Source organism: Lissotriton vulgaris, chromosome 3_1 (genome assembly GCF_964263255.1).
Source record: "Lissotriton vulgaris chromosome 3_1, aLisVul1.2, whole genome shotgun sequence".
Classification (NCBI taxonomy): Eukaryota; Metazoa; Chordata; class Amphibia; order Caudata; family Salamandridae; genus Lissotriton; species Lissotriton vulgaris.
Window position 1 is genome coordinate 554,881,277 of NC_141689.1, and position 23,511 is coordinate 554,904,787.

A 23,511-nucleotide genomic window follows, 5' to 3' on the forward strand; every position below is an offset into this window, starting at 1 on the left:
TGTTTTGCCCAGAAGCTGTGAATATTTGCTCACTAGAGCCACATCTCAAAGAAACTGTATATTGAAAGCCCAATTGATATAATTTTGAAATGTGCAATCAATATGTTATAAATTTTCTTTAATGAGTTAGCATATGAGCTCACAATACCAGCCCACTTGGGCTCAGTGAAAGTAAATTGTCATGACTATGAACGGCTACAATGTATTTCAGGGCAATATGATAATTAATTTTGTTTACTCTGCTCGAAACTTAAAACGGAAGTATTTTTACTATGTTTATTATGTTGGAACCCTGCACCTTTAAATGTGTGTATTGCACTTTAATGAATCACCCTTGACAAAGCAGTGAGGTAACTGCGAAACGCGTTGGGTTTGCCCGAAAGCCTGAAATAAAGACTGTTTATGAAACGTGGCCACGGCACCAGTGGATTCATTTATTTTCCTTGAGCTGGATTACGTTGGTATATATATATATATATATATATATATATATATATATATATATATATATATATATATATATATATATATATATATATATATATATATATATATATATATATATATATATATATATATATATATATCCTACTGGCGGTCGCCAGTAGGTAGTTATAGTTAGGATTTTTTTCAATGTTAAATCTCAAAATTCTATTTGGAATAACTTTGGCACCGGTTGACGAATCTGCCTGAAAATGGCCTCGTCGAGCTCCGGTCCTTCCTTGAAAGTTTGGGGGGGATTCGTCAAGCGGGGGCCGAGATAAAAGGGGGGTCCCAAAACGCGTTTTCCCCATGTTAATTTCCATAGGGCGGTCGATTTCACTTTTAGCCCGAACGGCTGAATGGATTTCCACCAAACTTGGCAAAATTGTAGGGACTGGTAGCCCGATGTGCCTTTGCTATGTCTCAAGATATGTGCTCCAGTGGATTTTGAGTAATTTAGGTTCAAAAAAATATATATATCTATAGGCGCTCTCCGGTGCGCGCACCGGTGAGCGCTCCAGGCGCGCCACGCGACTTGCGCGCAGGAAGCTGATTGGCTCTCAGTTGTCTGTAAACATTCGAAACAGTCCGGAGCGGCCGCCATCTTGTGTCTCGGTAGGATCGAGACACGAGAGGTGGCCAAAACAAAGGGGGAAATGACCATAAGGGGGCAGGGTAGACCCCCCTTGACCCCCTAGGTTTGATGTGGGGGCTATAAAAGGGCCCCGCGGGGCATTTAAAATATTTTTTTTTTTTTCGTTTTGCGCGGGGGAAGCGCCGGGTACGCGCACCAGGTAGCGCACCGGGGAGCGTAAAATGAGGGAAAAAGATGACAGTTTATAAAAAAAAAAAAGCCTTTATTTAGAAATTGGAGGTAGTTCTAAAAAGAACTTTTTTTTTTCTTCTTTTTGTTGTTTTATATTTTTTTTGTGTTTTTTGAACTTTTTGAACTTTTTTTGGCTTTTTAAAACAATTTTATAATTTTTTTGGATTTTTGTCAAGGGAAAAACAAAAAACAGGGATTCCAAAACGGCTCAACAGGAGCAAAAAAATGTGAAAATTTAGGGACTGTCAGGGCAGCGGTGTTGCTGTTTCTTTTGGGCAATGAGTTCAACACTCTGCTCCCCATAGCAGAGCAGTTCGTCACACTCCGTGCACAGAAATTTGATGCCTGCAAACTCTGGCTGTATGTTAGGGACCATTCTTCTACGGGATGGTCCCGAAGGTGTTGCTCCACCAGTGGAGGTGCTGCCGCCATCTGTGGGTAATTTCCGTGCCAGGTCTCTGACACTCTCCCTCGCAAAGTTGTTTGGGTGTCTTCTTTTGACATGCCTGATTAAATTGGCATTTCCAAAACTATATTTTTTCAGAGGATTGCCTCTGGATAAAGTACTACCACATATTTTGCAGGTTACTTTTGGAGCGTTTACTTTTTTTTCTCCTTCAGGGATGTTATAAAATTTCCAGATGAAATGGATTTTTTTCTTCTGCCTAGGAGGGTCCTCATCTACAAATGCCTCTGAATCACTGCTGGATGACTCTCTTGCAGCCATTGCTGTAGATCAGGAAAGTAGGAGATGAAGATAGTACACAGAACAGCTCTTGCTCTCTCCAAGTACAAAGCAATAGTGAAGGAAATGGGTGGGGATTTCATTCTTTGTAAAAAAAAACTGTTAGCAACCAATGAAAAGTGTTATTTTAGGGTCACATGACCCGACGCGCTTACGCAGCGCGCTCCGGAGCACTTCCGGGTGCGTTTACGCGGCGCGATCGTAGGCGCTTCCGGGGCGCAAACGTGGCGCGATCTTGGGCGCTTCCGGGTGCGTTTATGCGGCGCGATCGTAGGCGCTTCCGAGGGCACTTACGTTGCGCGCCAAAGTGACGTCATCAAACTTTTACAGAAATACATAATCATTTTCCTTATAAAAAAAAACGGATTTTATTTGTATGGAACGAAATGTTTTGCATTATTATTAACTTTTCATTCATATTTTTTTTCACGAACGACAGTAGCGCTCTGGGTGCGCTTTCAGGTGAGCTCACCGGAAAGCTTACCGGAGAGCTTAGCTGAAAGCTTCCCGGAGCGCGCACCCAGAGCGCAAAAGAAAAAAAATATATTAAAAAAATGAATACTTAAAAAAAACAGCAAATTGTAAAAAAAAAAAAAAGGTTAGAAACTCGATATAGAAAGGAATTAGCATTTAAAAAACCTATGAAATTCACTGAAAAAACCATAGGTTTCACACCAGTTATAGTTAGGAATTAGCATTTAAAAAACCTATCAAATTCACTGAAAAAACCATAGGTTTAACACCAGTTATAGTTAGCTGGAAATTTTACTGACATAAAACCATTGAAATTCCCACGTTATAGTTAGTTGGACTCACTATAACTTGCACGTGTAATGCACTGCTGATGACATCGCATATTACATCACTCATGACACGGTCAGTGACATCACTCATGACATCACTGATGACAGAGAGACTGACCTACTTTCACTCGCTAATATATGTATTCACTAAGATACTCTTAATAAGGCAGATATCCAATTATTTTTTTTAAAAAAAACATCCATTAAGACAATAATTTAAACAAATATTCTTCCATCGACCTTAACATACATATATAAAACATATTTATTTATCTGAAAGACACACATTCACTGGATGGTGTCATTAGTGCATTACACGTGCAAGTTATAGTGAGTCCAACTAACTATAACGTGGGAATTTCAATGGTTTTATGTCAGTAAAATTTCCAGCTAACTATAACTGGTGTTAAACCTATGGTTTTTTCAGTGAATATATATATATATATATATATATATGTGTATTTGAATGTAATTTCTTTTGGCATCTGGGAAAGCATTTCTGTTAAAGAGCATTGTAAAATAAAACCCCAAGCCTTATTCCAAAAAGAGAGTCTTTGCATTTTGTAAAATAAAACCCTTTTTTAGGTGTTGTTGTGTTTTACGTTTTGCTTCGCCGTGTTTGAGCCAAGGTGTGGGAGATCCTGTATTATCTGAAAAGAGGAGAATGTATGATCTGCTTATAATCAGTCTGTCTACTGTTCTTTACATCCTGGATTCTCTTTTTTGTCAAAAGGATTTTGTCTGAATGTGAACATACATAATTGAAGTGTGGCACATCACAATCCCTTCACTTTTTTCAGTGGAAACGCAAATAGCTGCAAACGATTTCAAACAACCTGGGAGACCTGTTGTTAGAAATGGGGGTTTGTAGTTGGCAGTGGCTTGCACCCTATCCAAGTAAGGACCCTTCCCTCTAGTCAGGATAAGGGAGTTGCACACCTAAAATAACCCCTGCTCACCCCCTTGGTGGCTTGGCACAAGCAGTCAGGCTTATCTCAGAGGTGCAAAGCATTTACACATAACACACAGTAACATAGTTGAAACACTACAAATGGGCACCACACAAGTTTAGAAATAAAGTATATTTCTCTAAGCCAAACAAAACGACAACAATACAACATACAGATATCAAACTATGACTTTTAAAAGGTAAAAACACCTCTGTCAATAGAAAACTATGATAGTGTCGCTTTTGGGTGCAAAGTACCTAGGATGTGTCAAGATCAAAAGAAAAGCAGGCGTAGGGAAGGTGATGCATTGGTTCCTTGCTCCAGGGAAGGTGATGTGTCGGCCCCTTACTGCAACGTAGGGGAGGTGATGCGTCGGTTCCTTACTCAAGAGGAGGGGTTGAGTAGGTTTCTTACTGTGCAGGGTGGTGATGCATCTTTTTCTTACTGTAGCCCCAATGTTGATTTAGATTTGGTGCACAGGTGCAATGCGTGAAAATCCGGAAGCTCTGGAGATCGATGCTGCGGCGTTCACACAGGTGCTATTTCAAATTATTCAGCCGCAGTCCAACGACGCGTCAATTCTTTCAGCCTCACAGTAGGGCGTGGGTTGGTGGTGTGATCTCAGAGATCGGTGCACAGGACTTGGCATGCAGGGTTTTTTGGGCCAAAGACAGGTGCTTCATCGATCTTTTGGCCGCACTGGGCTGTGCATTGGAATTTTCTCCCACACGGCAGTGCAGCATCGAATTACACAGGTGCAAGAAGGGCGAAGCATTTATTTTGATGATTTCTTCAGTTCCTCACAGCTTTGTGTAGCAGAAACAATCTCCAGGGCCCCAGAACTGGACTTTGCATCACCCAGCAGGTCAGAACTCCCAGCAGTGGAGTTCAAGGAAGCTGTTTGTGAAGTCTTTTTGTCCCTTAGACTTCACAACAGGATGCAAGCACACACAAGCCCTTGGAGATTCTTCTCATGTCGGTTTCACAGCAAAGTCCAGTCTTTGTCCTTGGCAGAAGCAGCAACTGCAGGCCAACCCAGCAAAGCAACGCACAGCAATGGGGCAGTATTTCCTCCTCACAGCTCTTGGGCTCATCTCCCTTGGCAGAGGTTCCTCTTGATTCCAGAAGTAATCTAAAGTTCTGGGGCTTTAGGTACAATACTTATACACCTTTATCCCTCTGAAGTCTTTGTAAGAAACTCTCTCTTGCTCAGTTAAAGCCAGTTCTGTCCTCCTGGTGGTCCAGTCACACTACAGGGAGTGGTGATAGTTTTGTGCAAGGCAGCCAAAGCCTATTCATGTGTTCAGTGACGACTCTTCCCACCACTCTAACACAGAAAGACCCATCAGGATGTGCAGGGTACACCTCATCTCCCTTTCTGTGAGGGTCTGGGGTGAATACACAAACAGCCCCTGTCAGCCTACAACCAAAAGTTGATTCCACAGGCAGTTAGAGGCACACAGAAGGGTAAAGCAAGAAAATGTCAATGTTATAACAGTGGTATGTTCAAACACACAATTTAACAACAATCTTCACCAAAGAAGTATTTTTGCATTCTAAGTTTAGGGAACCAAAATTCCAAATTTCTATCTCTTCCCAATTGAAAGTTCCACTTGTAAAATGTTACAAGACAGCTCCAATGATAACTTGTGGGAGAGATAGCCTGTCAATAGTGAAAAACAAAATTGGCAGTATTTCACTATCAGGACATGTAAAATACACCAGCACATGTTCAAACTTTCACATATACTGCACCCTGCATATGGGAGTACCTTGGGCCTACCCTAGAGGTGTCTTACATGTAGAGAAAGGAAAGGTTAGGGTTTGGTAAGTGGGTTCACTTGCCATGTCGACATGGCAGTTTAAACTGTGCATGCAGACACTGCAGTAGCAGGTCTGAGACACATTTGAAAGGCTACTTGTGTGTGGCACAACCAGTGCTGCAGGCCCACTAGTAGCATTTGATGTACAGGCCCTGGGCACGCACAGTGACCATTACTAGGGACTTAACAGTAAATCAACTATACCATTCATGGGGAACCAATCATAACACAATATATAGTAAGAACACTTGTACTGTAGCACTGGATAGTAGTGAAAAAGGGCATAGAGACCAGCAAAACAAAGCATACCATCAAAAATAGGACGCCAAAAAGCAAAAAGACAGTGGAAACACGCCAAAAGATTCCAGGTTGAACACATGTCCCCTCCAGCTGAAAGTACGGAGAAGTACCCACCCACCTGTGAGTTCTCTTCACTAAGGGGGAAGAACTTTGACAGATCATCAATGTTGGAGTGTTCTCTGCCAGGGCGGTGTTCCACCGTACAGTCCATTCCCTTTGGGGAGATGGACCAACGCAACAGTTTTGGATTCTCACCTCTTATCTGTATTAACCATCTGAGGGGCCTGTGTTCTGTCTGAACCCAGAAGTGAGTCCTAAACAAGTAGGGTCTTAGCTTTTTCAGTGCGCAGACCACAGAGTTACTTGCCTGCTCAATTGCACTCCATCTCTTTTCCCTGGGGAGTAGTCTACTGCTAAGGAAGACTACAGGTTGGTCTATGCCCTCTATGTTCAGTTGTGAGAACACTGCTTCCACCCCATGCTTTAAAGCATCTGTCTGCACATCACATTCTTTGGAGAAGTCTGGTGCCTTGAGCACGGGCACCGTGCACATCACTGTCTTCAGCTTCAAAATCTGTCTGACAGGCATCAGTCCACATTACTTTCCTTGGCTACTTCCTGGAAGTCAGCTCAGTGAAGGGGGCAACATTGGTGCCATAGACCTTGAAAAATCTCCTATAAGAAGTGAGACCTAACAAGGCTCTCACCTCTGTCTGGGTCGTGGGAGCTCCCAAGCCAGAATATCATTCTTCGGTTGTAGGGGCGTCACCTGGCCGCTTCCTACCTGGTGTCCTATGTACACCACAGACCTCTGCCCTATCTGGCACAGGCCGGCCTAGATAGTGAGTCCTGATTTCTGCAGAGCCTCTAAAGTCCTCGAGCCAACACCTGGTTGACCAACGTCTAAATGGTGACAGGGGAATTCTTCAACCCAAATGGTATCACCCGGAACTGGTAGTGCTCCTCTGGCATTGAGAATTCAGACCTCTCCTTGTCCCCATCAGTCAAGGCAATCTGCCAGTATCCAGATGTTAAATCAAACCTACTGAGGAACTTGGCAGCTCCCAACCGATCTATGAGCTAATCAGCTCTGGGGGTGGGGTGCACGTCAGTCCTGGTGACAGCATTGAGACCACAGTAGTCCACACAGAACTGAAGTTCAGGAGTGGGACCAGGTACAGTAGCATGCCAGCACTGGGATCGCCCACCACTGGGATTGCCCTAGGACTGTTATAGGGCTCTAACACCCCTAACACCAACATCTTAGAAACATCTTCTTTGATGCTGTATTTTACTCAGTCAGTCAACCTGTAAATTTTGCGCTTTAGAAGAGGACTGTCCCTAGTGTCCACATCATCGGTAGACCAGTGGGTGACACCTGGGGTCAGGAAGAACAGTGTAGCAAACTGCCCCAACTGCTGGCAACAGTTACTCTGCTGCTCTGGGGCCAGTGTAGGGGAGAGGTTCACACCTTCCACTGCCCCCTTCTTGCTCCTTGGCAGACAGGAGGTCAGGGGGAGGTTCACTCTCCTCTTCTACCCCATCACTTCTGCCAAAAGCATGCTTACTTCAGACCTCTCAAAGTGAGATTTGAGGCAATTCACATGCAAGACCCTCAAAGGGTTTCTTGGAGTCTGCAAATTCACCAGGTAGGTGGCATCACTCCTGTGCTGCACCACTTCAGAAGGCCCACTCCACTTGTCCTGAAGAGCAAAAGGCTCCATTGGGGCTATTACTCACACTTTCTAGCCAGGTAGGAACTCAACCAGAGTGACATTCTGGTCAAACCAATGTTTCATCTCTGTCTGTCTGGCTTCTTGGTTTGCCTGAGTGAATTTCCTGAACCGTTCAATCTGGTTTCTAAATGCAATCCTGGGGTGTTTTCCTGGGACGTGTCTCCTAGCCTTTTTTCACCAGACTGAGAGGTCCTCCCACAGGGTGCCCATACAGTAACTCAAAGGGTCTGAACTCTAATGACTTCTGCTGTACCTCCCTGCAAGCTAAGAAAAGGTAGGGCAAGAGGACATTCTACTTACGCCTCATGGGGCCGGTCAGATCCTTGATCATTCCCCTCAGAGTTTGGTTGAATCTATCCACCAAAGAGTTACCTTGGGTGGGCGGTAAGGAGTGGTGAACTTATAGGTTCATCACAATCCTCCCACAGGGATGCCATATAATTAGATATGAAATTGGTAACCGAATCAGATACCACCTCTCTGGGAAACTCCATTCGGGAAAAGATCTCCATCAACGATCAGCCCACCACTGGTGCCGTTGTTGTCCTGAGAGGGATAGCCTCCGCGTACCAGGTGGTCCACCAAGGCCAGGATGTACCTGTTGCCCATGGCTGTCATGAGATCCAGGGGCCCCACAATGTCCATCCCCACCCTCTCAAAAGGGGTGTCTACAACCAGAAAAGTCTAGAGAGGAACCTTACACGTCCTTCCACTCTTGCCACTTGCCTGGCAAATTTGGCAAGACCAACAATGTGCATCAGATTGCCTTCCCAGTAATGTCAAAGGTTTTGACCTGCCCCAAATGTCCTGCTAAAGGCACTTGTGAGCCAGACCCCAGTCTTGAAGCACTGGGGTACCACCAGCACATGGGCTGACCCAGGCTCAGTAACTTTAGGCTCACTGTATAGGAGACGATTCTCCTAGTATAGCCAGTGTGATCCAGACTGATCACCAGCTGCCTGGTTTGCAGCCTGCTGCCGCAAACCAACCAGAGATGGGCATTCTCTCTGCTCCATGCTGAACTCTTCCTTGGTGGGACTCCCTTATTGCTGCCAATGGGTCAACTCCGATTAGTCCCCCAGTTCAGCCACTTGTTCCCCTGTAGGTTCTGGGGTGTCCCCCTTGAGGTTCCCCTTCTCCCAGGCCATGGGAACTTGCAGGTTTCCAGTGCTCCGTGCCCTTTTTCTTAGAAGGCACCTGCACCACTGTTTCAGGTTCCAGGACCTTCTGATCACCATGTGTGACTGCCTGGAACAAGTGGTCACGCACACCCACTCTTGCAACCCCAACATCTCCAAGTGAGACCTGAGCTCCAAATCCTTCCACAATGACTGCTCCAGGTCATTACCTAGCAGACAATCAACAGGCATGGTGGGGCTCACAGCCACCCTCAAGGGACCTGAGGTTCCCCCTCCACTCACAGGGAACATGCACCACTATACATAGGCACTCTGAGTTGTCTACAGCAACTACTTGGAGGAATGCACCAGGGATTACTTGCTCCTCAGCTACCAGATGACACCAGATTGAGGTCACACTGGCTCCAGTATCTTAGAGAGCCTCCACACTTTGCCCATTGATGGTCATTTACTGCTTGTATTTATTAGTGTTGGCAGGCAGTAGGCTTCCCTGGACCATCTTACTGTCCCCTAGTGACACAAAGGTCATTTCTGCGGGGTCCCCACTCTCTCCTGGGACCAACTCCTCCCCAAGCACTACACTAGCCAACACCTTGGATCACCCACGAGTGGTTGACTGTGCCCACTTGGGATATTTGGGATCCCCCTTCATGTGACCTACCTGGTCACATGCAAAGCACTTACAGGGCCCCGTCTCTGCAGGCTTCCCTGAAAAGACCCATATTTTCTTATCTCCTTGGGTCGCAAAGGTAATTTCAGGAAGGTTTTAAGTGTCAGCAAAGCTATGGGCGCACTGCCAGTAATAGAAGCACAAGAGAAAAGTAAGGTGGTGCAACTGGGTGAGTGGAAAAACCTAATAACCACTCATAGGTAAAACGAGCAAGCTGGTGTAACACTAGGATTCAGAGAAAGGCAGACCCTATGCACACACATCTGAGTATCAAATTCGACTAGAATAGTATTGAAATGCAATAAAAATAAATGTATAGCAGCAGAAAAGCAGTGATTTCCAAAACAGCAATTGAAGTCTTCAATTCTTTAATTTTCATATGCTCTATAGCAGCCATCCTTACCTTGGGTACTAGATTGGGGCCCTTCTGAGAACTCCTTTGCTTTATTTATTAATAGAATGTGGAGCAAAAAACAATGGATTTAGGCCCAGGTCTCTGTACTGGGGTGAATGTATGACATTGTTCTGCATTCTGTCAATCTTATGTTTTTGCGGCAAAGGTGATGTGTGGTTCCATGCTCCAGGGGAGGTGATGCGTCGGTTCCTTACTGCCACGCAGGGGAGGTGATATGTTGGTCCCTTACTGTAGAGGAGGTGATGCGTCTGTTTCTTACTGTACCCCTAGCGTTTATGTAGATGTGACGCACAGGTGCAATGCGTGGAAATCCGGATACACTGCAGATCGATGGGGCAGCATCAAATTATTTAGCCGCAGACCAACAATGAGGTGATTCTTTTAGCCACACAGCTGGGCCTGCTTCGGAGTCGGTGTGGTGATCTCAGAATTCGGAGATCTGGGCACGGGATTTGGTGTCTGCCGATTTAACGGGCCACAAACATTTTCTACGTCGATTCTCCGGCCGCACTGGGCTGTACTTTGGAATTTTCTCCTGCACGGCGCTGCAGTGTCGAATAAAACAGGCGCAAGAAGAGCGAAGTGTCGATTTTTTAGTTCTTCAGTTTTCTGTAGCTGGAACAACCTCCAGGGGCCCAGAACTGGACTTGGCACCACCTAGCTGGTCAGAACTCCCAGCAGTGGATTTCAAGGAAGAAGCTAGTGAAGTCTTTGTGTCCGTGAGACTTCAGAACAGGAGGCAAGCACACACAAGCCCATGGAAATTCTTCTCAAGCAGGGTTCACAGCAACGTCCAGTCTTTGTCCTATCGGTGCAAGTTTGTTTAAACCTGAACAGGTTCTTTCGCGTCAAAATGGCTTCCCCGCATATGCTTGTCCCTTGGATAGTGCACCCAATCACCTGATAGCTCACTGATTTAAGCAGGTATTTACTTGCCCCTTATAGGTATGTTTCCTGCAGGCATAGTATGTCAGCTCATAGTATCTGCAAATCCAAGGCAGTCTTTTGCCACTTCAAACTGCCATTCATCTTGTTAATATTCAGATTAACTATACAAATCTTACCCATGACATAATCTCTGACAGCTCACACCCCAATTTCCCCTTTTTTTATGTTCATCCCATAGAGCAAAGCTGTCCTAATATATACTCTAGTGCTCTTTGTTATCTCTATATGTGTTAGATTTATCCGTAGTAACAGTAGGTATTTCGCATTTCTAACTCTCTCCTTGTTTTGATACCAACCCACCCCCCATGTTATCAAAGTATTCCATCTGTAATCATACATTGTGATATGTTCTTTGTAAAGCACTGTAATAGTGATTTGTGCAGTGGCTCTAAAGGCAAATATAAATACAATTAAATGAAATACTCATTGGAGTACAGTAGGAAGACAGAAGGGAGATCCCGTAGTTGGTTCTAGAGAGGACTAGGGCTTGAATAGCTGATTTGAGGCCCTCATGTGGAAAAACAAATGTTATACCACACATTAGTCTGATTTGGTGGTGAGTAGTTTTTGCTAATGCATTATTGTAAGTCTGTGGATTGCTTAGATAAAGCCTAAGAATTGAGCTCTCTCCACAATCTTCGGCTTGCAGCTAAGTTTGATGCATCCAGCACCGAGCAGTAATCACAGTAACGACCATATATCCCACCACAACAGCTGCAATACCAAAAACCATAGCAGCTCCCACAACTGTAACCACAATAGAGACTTCTGCAGCAACTAATGTTGCCACCATATTAAGGCCAGCCTCAGCTGCCACCATGACTGAAATGAAAGAAGCAACAGCAGCTGCAGTGAAAGCAGAGACACAACAGTGGTGACCACCACAAAGCAGGTACAATAGCACAACAGTTGCACCGTAGCAGGAACCAAGGAGCAAATATAGCTGTCATCACAGAAGTAATTACAATAGCAGCAACGGCTGCCACCACCGAAGGGGTACCACCACAGCAACAGTTGCCGCCACTGCTGCTACAACAACCACCAAAACAGTAGCAGCAACAGCTTCAAGCACTGTAGGGACCGCAGCAGCAACAACTTTTGTAATGACAGTAGTAATTACACAGCTTCAACAAGAATTGTCGCCACTGCAGCCGACAAAATAGCTTCTACTGCAACAGGAGCTGTGACCAAAGCCACATCCACAATAGCAACAACAGATGTTACCACATCAGTGATAAGTGACAACTGCTTTCAGCTCAGCAAGGACAACAGCAGAAACAACACCTGCTAGCGCATCAGGGACTATTGTAACTACAGTAAGGATCCATCAGTGATTATAGCTTAACACCGTAACAGAAACAGCCAACGCTGCCAGGAAGAAACCATAATTGTAACTGCAGCAGAGACAACAGTAAGAACAACTTCCTCAACAGCAACCACAGCAGCAACAACAGCAGCCACCACAGCAGCGGACAACAACTGCACCAACTCCCAACAAGATAAGGACACACTTAACCCTAGACAAAACTGTGATGAGTGAAATGCTTGAATCAATCTCAGCCACTGGTCGATTAATCATTTTTTCCACTACAAACAGGATCAAACGTATGCAAATCAGGCTTGTTTATGCTTGAGTTGGAACTCTCCAGCCAGATTGCTAAACTACCGAATAGGAATACAAGAAACCACAAAGTGTGTTGGCCCCTTGAGCCTCATCATTGAGGTAAACCTGGAGTCTTATGGCACCAGGAACAAGGGACCCATGTCTGGGTATATCCTTTGCACTTGGGGGTGCCTGGACAAAACCAGTAGGTCTGACATTAATGTGATGTTGTGTTCAAATGCATGCATACACAACTGTGGCTATTTGTGTGTTGTCTTTGTGCAGCCTGCCCCCATTTGTGCCTCTTATGTCTATGCACCTTTTTGTGTTACTCCCACGCTTGTGGTGCATTGATAAAGATTGCACAGTGATGATTTGTGTTTGCATGCATTAACACCTTAAAACCAGAGCTGTTGACATAATCTTTGCCATTGCTTGTTTGAATTGACCCACAATACCAGACTTCTGAAAATTTCGACATTAAAAGCGTACCCTGCTGATTCATTTGTATAACCATTTTGGTCAGTTTGAGCTGTCGCCACTAAAGAGCAACGTTATGCAGTGGCAAGTGAAGGTTAGGATTATTTGTTATGTAGGATCCCGCAGCTTTTAAGGAGAGGCAACTAAGGAAAAAGAATAAATGAAGGGTACAACTGAAGGGTGCTCTTCTGGTTCTAATACCGGGAGCCTCTAGCTTATATCTGCCTAATACAATATAGCTATCTGCACTAACTGTACTGTGTATTTCTTAAGAAATTGTTTATATCATAATACAATCCATGGATGCTTTGTGCTGCTGGTGTGTAAAGTTCGCTTGCTCACAATATAAGCATGCTACTCATCTATGCATACTGAATGTTAATGTTAGATGACAGAGGCCATGGTGTGGATAGTTGATCTGGTCCTTAAAAATATGGGCAGAAATTGAAGCCATTACATATGTAATAGGATGGTCTTTGCAATCATCAAAGAAAATACTGTAATGATTGTGTGTGTTTTACATAACACTAATTTGCAATACTATGTCCACGTAGAAAAACTCTGAGAAACTGTTAGTGTGCAATAATGGCAAACCTAAGTGATATTCAGACACTCCTTGTAAAAAGAGTGAGCCTTGTGCATCAAAGTGGTGCACCGTCGGGTGCCGCGGTCTGCTCAGATGAACGGGTGGCAGATCCTTTTTCTGAGATCTCTGTTCCTTATGCTGGCATCTTCTTGGCTGAAAAGATAATGGGCAGCTAGCTCTGGATACTGAGACATGAGTAAGTGAATGACGATGTAAGTGCCATTTTTCTGTAGGATACATACTCTAAAGAACAACCGGGGGACAATTTGAATGGTTTATTTATGTGGATGGAAGACTATACTCTCGCTATTGAGAACTGACTGACACACATTAATGTGTGTAAAGCATTTGAAATGGTAGCATGCAGCAATTGAAGATGACCCTAGAAGGTTACAAAGCTTGGGGAAGCTAGATGGACCACTTTTAGATGCGCATCAATGTGGCAAGACATTGAGGAACGAGGCGGTTTGTTGTTTTGATGCTAGTCAAAATGAATCTTGGATGAGTGTCCTATTATATGAGGAATTATTGTCTTTCATCAAAGCCATTCAATGTCAATATGTGCTGAACAAATCAACTATCACTTTAGTTTTTTCTTGTTTTACGTATTTGCTGTAGTCTCACTGTGAAATGATAAAGTAACGTGCAGCTACAAGACTGTTTAGCAATGTGGCATCCTCAGATATTCAAAGGACTTTGCACAACTCTCCAGTGAGCTGATACTCATATGCCTACAAGTAATCCCCTCCAAAGGCTTCACCTGATCCTTTATTCTCATGACTGGTTTGAGTAGACAATCAACAATGTGTAATGTTGACTTTATTCAGATGTTCAGGTTTTTGTGAATGTCGGGTAAGGGGTTCTGCCTTATACATCTCTTGTAAGGCTTTGAAGTGCACAAATGTTCCTTAATTGTACGCAGATGTTGCATGCAGTCAAGGTTTTACTATGTGTTTGGCCACAAACAAGGGCGAAGTCATCCAATTAGTAGAGTATCAACCACTTGCATTTGTGAAGGAAATAGTTGACTGTACAGATTCAAGTACAGGTTGAGTCTGAATTGATTTGGATTATCCTTGGGTGCAATTACTAATGGACACAATTACTCTAGCTGTTAGTTGTATTAATAAATGGCTAGGTATCTTCCAAAGACCAGTTTTCTATAGAGATCATCTTTGAGAGCAATCTGTGTTCTCTCATGGACTGTTAATCGTTCACAGGTTTAGGTTACACCAAAATAGTGGATTGGGAAAGTCACCAAAAAACTATCATCTGAATGCCACATCTTGATTGAACCTTAGTGCTTGGAGAATTGCCTAAGTTCGAGGCATGTGGGCTGCTGAATTCATATCTGTGCATAGATCGCCACCTAGTGTTGGGTCCGGATGATTGCACATTGTTGTCCTGGAAGAGTCTTCGAAGTATCACGAGATAGGTGGCTCCTCCCCTGGACTACAGTGCGCATGGGCATCGCCTCCATCCCCAGATTGTTTTTTTCCGCCATTGGGTTCGGATGTGTTTCGGTTCCCTCTGTCGGAACCGATAGTTGTTCAACTTCGACTCGAGACCAAAAGGTCTTTAGGCTGAGCGTCGGTATAGTTGCGTACGGGTTTCTTTCTGACTCTCAGCTCCGATCTCTTGCTGCCCTTCCACGTGCTTTCGGCGCGGACGGGCCTACACTACACTCTTGCTATGGAGCGAACTCCCTTTAAGAAGTGCCCGGTGTGTAACTCTAAATATTCACACCTCGACGTGCACCCTGTGTGCAATACCTGCTTGTCGCCGGATCACCGCGAAGACACCTGCATGGCGTGTTCGAAGTTCCGGAGCAAGAAGACTTTAAAGATTCGTCGGGCCAATAGGCTCCAGGCTAAGTTATCGGCTACGGCGCCCCCACCGGATGACATTTTCCAGGAAACTGTCGAGGGAGAAGACGACGTGCGAGGTTCGGACTCTAATCCCGCGTCCGAAGGGGAAACCTACGACGAGGGTGCGGAGAACTTTGACGAAGTCACCGACGAGGTAGGGGACGACGATCAGGCTTTTGCCACTATGGGTGATAGCTCGGAGGAGGAGCATCCCCATCCAGACTCTGGGGTTATTACCCCTCCTACGGACCAGGTCGAGGGATCGCCTTCGGGCCTTACCCAAGATCTAACTATGAGTCCTACGTCCCCGCCTCCGGGCCCGGTCACGGACATTTTAGGCCCAGAACTTACGTCGAAGAAAACGAAAGTGAAGCCAACTGGTCACGCACCCTCGGATGCGAAACCGAAAGTGAAAGTTGCGCTGGTGAAGAAGGTTCTGGAGGCGTCAACTTCCAAGAAAACCAAAATGGCCGACTCAAAAAGCCACGCCAAGATGGCCGACCCGAAGTCCTCGGGGTCGGTGCCGAAGGCGAAATCGTCCGACGCGGCTGCGTCGGCTCCGACAGGGGTTGTGGACCCGAAGTCGGCTCTGAAGAAGCGTCTGGGCGACGACGCGCATGGCCATGGGGCGTCGGCCCCGAAGAAGGCGCATGCGTGTGATCGGGCTCTCGATGCCGAAAAGTCGCTCGAGCCGGTCAAGCCCTCTCCGGCCTTGACGAAGAAGGTGGCGGAATCCTTGCAGCGGATTCGAAAGGACACTGTGGCGCCGAAGCTCACGCCTAAGCCTGCGAAGGAGCAGACGCCTATCCGTTTCACCTTTCCTCCCAAGTCGACGCCGAAGGCCTTCGCGCCGAAACAGAGTGGACCCTCGAAGGAGGTATTGGCACCTAAAGCGGCCTTGGTGGTGTCGAAGCTTCGACTCCAACCGCTTGCGGAAGAGGAACGTCGTGAGGTAACCATCGACGCCAACACCGGAAAACTGTCGCTCCTCAAAAGGAAGATCACGACGGAGCCGGCGTTGGAACATTTTAAGATCCCTCTCAAAAACAAAAGGGACTCCGAGGGCTCTTCGGCTCTGGTGGAACCTGTGTCCCCACAAACCATGGGGTACTCGCCGACTCATTCCGCCGCAGCCGGTGCGGACGAGGAGGAGGCCGAGTACGACTATCCGGCGTACTCGGATCCGGAGGAGGAGCACGTTCCGTGGTCCGCCGGAGGCGACCCGGAGGACCCGCAGGCGGGTCAGGACGCTCAACTTTTTGCGGCCAAGACGTCCCCGACTGAGGATTCGACGGCCTTCAATGCTCTGATAGAGAGAGCTGCTGCTAACCACGACGTCGAGCTGCACTCGGACCCCGTGGATGTGGACTTCTTATTCGACACCTTCTCAGTAGCCGAAAAGTCGGTCAAAACGCTACCGATGCTGAAGGGAGTGCTTAAACATGCAACGGAGGTTTTCAAGGAGCCCACCCGAGCGCGGGTGGTCAACCCTCGCATCGACAGGAAATATAAGGCAGCGCCCACAGATCCTACATATATCAAGGGACACTTGCCATTGGACTCCCTGGTCGTTTCCAACGCTCGGAAGAGGGCGAACTCTCAAACTACTGGTGACGCTCCTCCCCCAGACAAAGAGTCCAAGATCTTTGAGGCCTCAGGCAAACGGATCGCTGCACAGGCGGCTAATATCTGGAGAATATATAACACCCAAGCCTTACTAGCACGTTATGATAGGGCCCATTATGACACATTAGAGGCCATACTGCAACACTTGCCTGACCAATACAAGGAGGCGGGGGAGATGCTGATTCAGGAGGGCAAACTCATTACGAATGCATCCATCAAATGTGCACTGGATGTGGCGGACACAGCCTCCAGGGCTATCAATACTAGTGTGCTGCTTAGACGCCATGCCTGGCTTAGAATTTCGGGGTTCAAACCCGACATCCAAACTACGATACTGAATCAGACAGTGAATCCTGACCACCTGTTTGGCCCTGAGGTGGATGCCACACTGGAAAAAATGAAAAAAGATACGGAAACTGCCAAGTCCATGGGGGCTTTACAAAGTCAGCAGTTTCGGAGTGGTTCCTTTCGCCGCTCGAACTCCAGAGGCACCTCAAGGGGACAAGCATCCCAGTCCACACCATATTACAAGACTAACTCCCAAGCCTCGTATAACAACAAAAATAGAGGTGGTTACAGAGGCAATAATGTCAAGGGCAGGGGACGTGGCAACAATAGCTCCAGGTCCACCGCCACCAACAAACAGTGACGTCTTGTCACTGCCCCCCGGCCATACAACACCGGTCGGGGGGAGACTCCAGCAGTTCCTGCCGGCGTGGAAGTCCATCACCACGGACAGGTGGGTGAGGTCTATTATCCAGTACGGGTACTGTCTAGAGCTTACGTCCATTCCACCGGACATACCCCCAAGGAGCCGTCCTATGTCAGGCGAGCACTTGACCTTGTTGCAGCAAGAAGTTCTAGTCATGCTGCAAAAAGGGGCGATAGAGCTCGTACCATTGCAGGAGCGGGGAACAGGGGTTTACTCCCTGTATTTTCTCATCCCCAAAAAGGACGGATCCCTCAGGCCGATCCTGGACCTCAGGCCCCTGAACTGGTACATCCTCTCAGAGCACTTCCATATGCTCACATTGCAGCAGGTGCTTCCCCTGCTTCAACAGGGGGACTTCCTGGCTACGCTGGATCTGAAAGATGCATATTTTCATATCCCCCTGCATCCTTCCCACAGGAAGTACCTCAGATTCACGATCTTAGACCAGCATTACCAGTTCAAGGTTCTGCCGTTCGGGGTCACCACGGCACCGAGAGTGTTTACCAAGTGCCTAGCGACTGTGGCAGCGCATCTCCGTCGCCAGCATGTCCACGTCTTTCCCTACCTGGACGACTGGCTCATTCAGGCAAGGACGGAACAGCAGTGCGTCGACCACGTGTCACGCACCATTCATCTCCTGCACGATCTGGGATTCTCTCTGAACTACCCAAAGTCCCATCTCCAGCCCGCCCACGTGCGACAGTACCTGGGCGCAACAATCAACACTCTGGCAGCCACCGCGCAGCCAAATTCAGTGAGAATCGCCAGTATCCAGGCGCTGATCCAACGATTCAGACCCCAACACTCGCTCCCAGCGAAGGTGTTCATGCAGTTGATAGGCATGATGGCCTCCTGCATCTCCATTGTCCCGCACGCGAGACTACATATGCGTCCGCTTCAGGAGTGCCTTGCACGTCAGTGGACTCAGGCTCATGGGCAACTGACAGACCTAGTGTTGGTGAGCGGTCGGGCATACAACTCTCTGCATTGGTGGAATCCACACAACCTTTGCAAGGGCCGACCATTCCAAGAGCCTGTCCCACAGATTATCCTGACGACGGACGCCTCTCTCCAGGGATGGGGAGCGCATGTGCTCCATTACACTGTGCAGGGACTATGGACACTACAGCAAAGGAAGATGCACATCAATGTGTTGGAACTGATGGCAATCTTCATGGCCTTGAAGGCGTTCAAAGTACATCTGTGCAACAAAGTCGTGTTGATCCGGACGGACAACATGACGGCCATGTACTACATCCAGAAGCAGGGAGGCACACACTCTCCACAGCTGTCTCATCTGGCTCAGAGCATGTGGAAGTGGGCCATTCAGAGGAACATCTTCCTCATGGCAGAGCATCTCCCGGGCAAGGACAATCAAATGGCGGATCTGCTCAGCAGGCACAGCCATCAGATGCACGAGTGGGAGATACATCCATCAGTACTCCAACCGTACTTCCAAAGGTGGGGTCATCCAGAAATAGACCTGTTTGCCACAAAGGAGAACGCAAAATGCCAAAGCTTCGCCGCCAGATTCCCACACCCCCAATCACAGGGCAATGCGATGTGGATGAACTGGTCAGGCAAATTTGCGTACGCTTTTCCCCCAGCACCTCTGATACCGCTGGTGGCACGCAAGCTCAGGCAGCACTCGATGACTCTCATCCTAGTTGCTCCAACGTGGGCCCGCCAACCATGGTACACCACGTTTCTGGAACTGTCCGTGGTACCGCATCAAAGGCTTCATCTCACTCCCAGCCTTCTGACGCAGAGCCATGGCGACATTCAGCACCCAGATCCGCAACAGCTCAACCTGGCGATCTGGCTCCTGAAGTCCTAGAGTTTGGCTACCTCAATCTTCCTCCCGATTGTATGAACATTATTCGGGAGGCAAGGAAGCCCACTACCAGAGCTTGTTATGCGGCTAAATGGAAGAGGTTTGTCATCTACTGTGCTAACCACAATATCGACCCGCTAGATGCTTCCATTCAAAACATCATTTGCTATCTCTTCCACCTGTACCAATGCAATCTGGCGTACTCTTCCATCCGCATTCACCTGTCTGCTATGGCAGCATACCTCCAGAATAGACAACACCTGTCACTCTTCAGGGTCCCTGCTATCAAGGCCTTTCTGGAAGGACTCAAAAGGGTCATCCCACCAAGGACCCCACCAGCTCCAGAATGGAACCTCAATGTGGTTCTTACGAGGCTGATGGGTCCTCCCTTTGAGCCACTGCACTCTTGTGAGCTCCAGTTTCTGACTTGGAAGGTTGCGTTCTTAGTAGCTATTACTTCGCTACGGAGGGTTAGCGAGCTGCAGGCGCTCACCATCCAAGAACCTTTCTTCCAGGTGCATGCTAACAGGGTGGTGCTACGCACTAACCCTAAATTCCTGCCCAAAGTGGTATCCCAATTCCACTTAAACCAGACAATTGAATTGCCGGTGTTTTTCCAAAACCCGGATACACTGGCGGAGCGCATGCTCCACACCCTTGATGTTAAGAGGGCCTTGATGTATTATGTAGACAGGACAAAAGATTTTCGCAAAACCAAACAGCTTTTTGTTGCTTTTGCCACTCACCACAAGGGTAACGCTATCTCTAAAGCAGGGATTGCTAGGTGGATAGTGAAGTGCATTCAGATCTGTTACGCTAAAGCTAAGCGCACTCTCACTATCCCACCGAGGGCCCACTCCACCAGGAAGTTGGGGGCCTCTATGGCTTTCCTAGGTAACATTCCCTTAGAAGATATCTGTAGAGCAGCCACATGGTCTACCACACATACTTTCACTAAACACTACTGTGTAGACGTGCATTCCAAACAACAGGCAGCTGTTGGTCAGGCTGTTCTAAAAACGCTTTTTCAGACTGCTGCAGCTGGCACGGGCGGCCGCCGTTAATGGAGGGACTGCTATGTATTCTATGCACAGATATGAATTCAGCAGCCCACATGCCTCGAACTGCAAATGCTACTTACCAGTATGCATCTGTTCTTGGCATGTAGGGCTGCTGACATTCATATCGCCCACCCTCCTCCCCGGCGCCTGTAGCAGCTGCAGAATTCATTCATTTCCATACATATGCTCATAGCATGGTCATCACTCACATTCTTCACTCCATCTCTGCCAATGGCTAAAAACAATCTGGGGATGGAGGCGATGCCCATGCGCACTGTAGTCCAGGGGAGGAGCCACCTATCTCGTGATACTTCGAAGACTCTTCCAGGACAACAATGTGCAATCATCCGGACCCAACACTAGGTGGCGATCTATGCACAGATATGAATGTCAGCAGCCCTACATGCCAAGAACAGATGCATACTGGTAAGTAGCATTTGCATCCTGCACCTTTAGTGAGTGTAGATCAGCTAGCCTCTTCCATTGCTGCATGCAAAAGCTCTTTACAAAAATGTTTTGTGGCTTTTGATCAACATTCTGTGCCATAATCATTGACTGTGAATTCTACTGTTTCTTTAAAGGCACACGCATTTTAAACAGTTAAAATCTGCTTTGTGTTTTAGGTTCTCAGAAACTTTCAGAAATTTTGAACATGGAAAAATCCGTAATTTGTTCTTTGGCAGCGGTGATTAAATATCTAAAAGAATTTAATTTGGAAAAGATTTTATACAACCCCAGGTACGTCAACTTATAGTAGCTCATGTACCAAAATGTGATATACATTGATTGTCGTATGAGGCTGTGGCAGACTACATTTATTTACAGACTTTTAAATCTGTTGTACGTTGTCAAGGAGTTAGCCAGTATAATTTAGTTTTTTCTAAAATGGGCATTTTTAAAATTAATTTTAATGCGTTTTGTTAATGGTAATATTTTATGCATTTCTGAGCTCAATTGCAATGGGTCATTTAACAATTGTACGCTACTTTTCTTTATTTATATACCTCTTAATAGGTTGTTTGGCTCACTGGTCATTTCTTTTTTTTAAGCATAGTTTATTGAGTTTTCACATTACATATAGTCAAATAACATAGTAGATGCTGCATATCCCTCCTTACTAGTCAAGATAGCATTAGATTCACATTTGCGTACAACCACTGAGTTAAATCTAGATTCACATGCATAATTGTGTTCACCGTTAGACTCTTACAGGTACTGGAGATGCTCAGTACAAATTTGGAAGGGCACTGATATTGCAGTGAAGTAAACCATAAAGCAAAATCAACAATTACAACGATGAACCAGCCCCGTGAGAGTTTAGAAGATGCCAGCGAGTGAGTCAGTGTTAGTGTGATTGGGTATGTAGTGTATGGGCAGGTAGATATGTCTCGATGCGTACAGGACGTGTGCAGATCGCCACTAGTCTGGATCAATAAATTTAAGAGGAGCGGGAGTTAATGGTACACTGATGCTAGTCTGGTATATATAATGCCTTGTCTGATTGTGGAGCAATGCGCCTAATTAATTGTCCATCTCATGTGTCGGATCATCCAGTATTTGTGCCAAAGCCTCCCCCAGGTTTCAGGTTATAATCCCCTGTGCGCCTCTCTTTTCAGAGCTGCACTTTGGCGCAAGGCTCATTTGTGGAGCTCCGCTAACTAACCCCATACAGTGGGACCTTCAGTTTTTCGAGTTTTTCAACTAGCGTCTTGCAAGGATCAATGATAATTCTGCAAACCTGATTGTGACTGTCCCTGTCTTTGGTTGGGGAACCAAACCAAGAGGCAGGTTACAGGAGATGCGGACAATGGTCGCTCTGTAGCCATTGCCAAAGCTTTCAGCACTGATTTCCAGAATGGGCCTAGGATGGGGCACTCCCAGACCATGTGGAGGAATGCAGCATCAGGCTCTCAGCATGTGGGACAGCATGAGTTCGCAACTTAGCATATTAGTTCAACCTTTTGGGCGTGATTTATGCGTAATGGATGAAGTAATATTGGATTACTTTAAACCCCTTGTTACTGGAAACCCTAGGAGTATACTCCAGTAATCTAGCCCATTCCTCGTCAGTGGGAGTACTGAGATCAAAATCCACCTCTTGCGTGAGTCCCACAAGTTTATTTTTATTTGTCCGAGCACTGCCTTTTATAAAAGTGAGACTGCGTGTCGCTGCCCATCAGTCTCACATATGCACTGCAGGCCCAGGTGTACCTGAGGTTCAGTCAGACGTGCATGCCACCAACATCGAATTGCCACCTTCAGTGACCAGTATAACAAAAAGATATAGCGGAGGGATCCCATACTGATCCTATAGCTCCAAATTCTGCCACAGTATTGTTGATATACAAATCACCAACTCTAGTAAAGTCAAGCGTTGACCATTCTCTCATCTCTTTCCAGTCACCCATATGGGAGATGGCATGGAGCGAGCATGTGCAATGGGAGCAGCCTGGCGTAGGTCGTTTGAGATTTGGAACGCTGTAGAACTTGTGTCCACGCATATCAAAGGGACACCAGCAGTATTCCCTCCTTCTGCAGCCGAGGTGGGACATTAGGCCTCAGTAATAAATGTGCCAATGGGTCCCCAAGGGGGCAGAGGGATCACCTCTATGACTGCTTCCCCAACAGTTTTCCCTCCAACGCTCCACCCATTACAGCTGCGCCGCCAAGTAGCACAATTCAAAGTCTGGGACTGCCAGCCCCCCCCTCGGACACCAGAAGTCGAAGCTTAGATAGCGCAATTTATGTCCTGCTAATGCGCCACATGAATTGCAAGGTTAGGGCTTCAATGTCTCTGACAACTCTCTAGGGACCTTCACAGGAAGGGCAGTAAAGAAGTATAATAGCCTAGGAAGGCCGATCTTTTTTGTCAGGGCGACCCTGCCCATAACTGTAAGGGGAAA

At 46.6% G+C, this 23,511-nt stretch overlaps 1 protein-coding gene across 1 annotated transcript in view; it reads left to right on the forward strand.

Annotated features, from left to right (window-relative positions):
• Positions 1-23,511, forward strand: part of MSH3 (mutS homolog 3) — a 2,089,876-nt gene that overhangs the window by 722,542 nt on the left and 1,343,823 nt on the right. Inside the window, exon 10 of the mRNA XM_086960834.1 lies at positions 21,232-21,346. Within this exon, the coding sequence (XP_086816960.1) occupies positions 21,232-21,346 (115 nt within the window). The remainder of the gene's footprint in view (positions 1-21,231; positions 21,347-23,511) is intronic.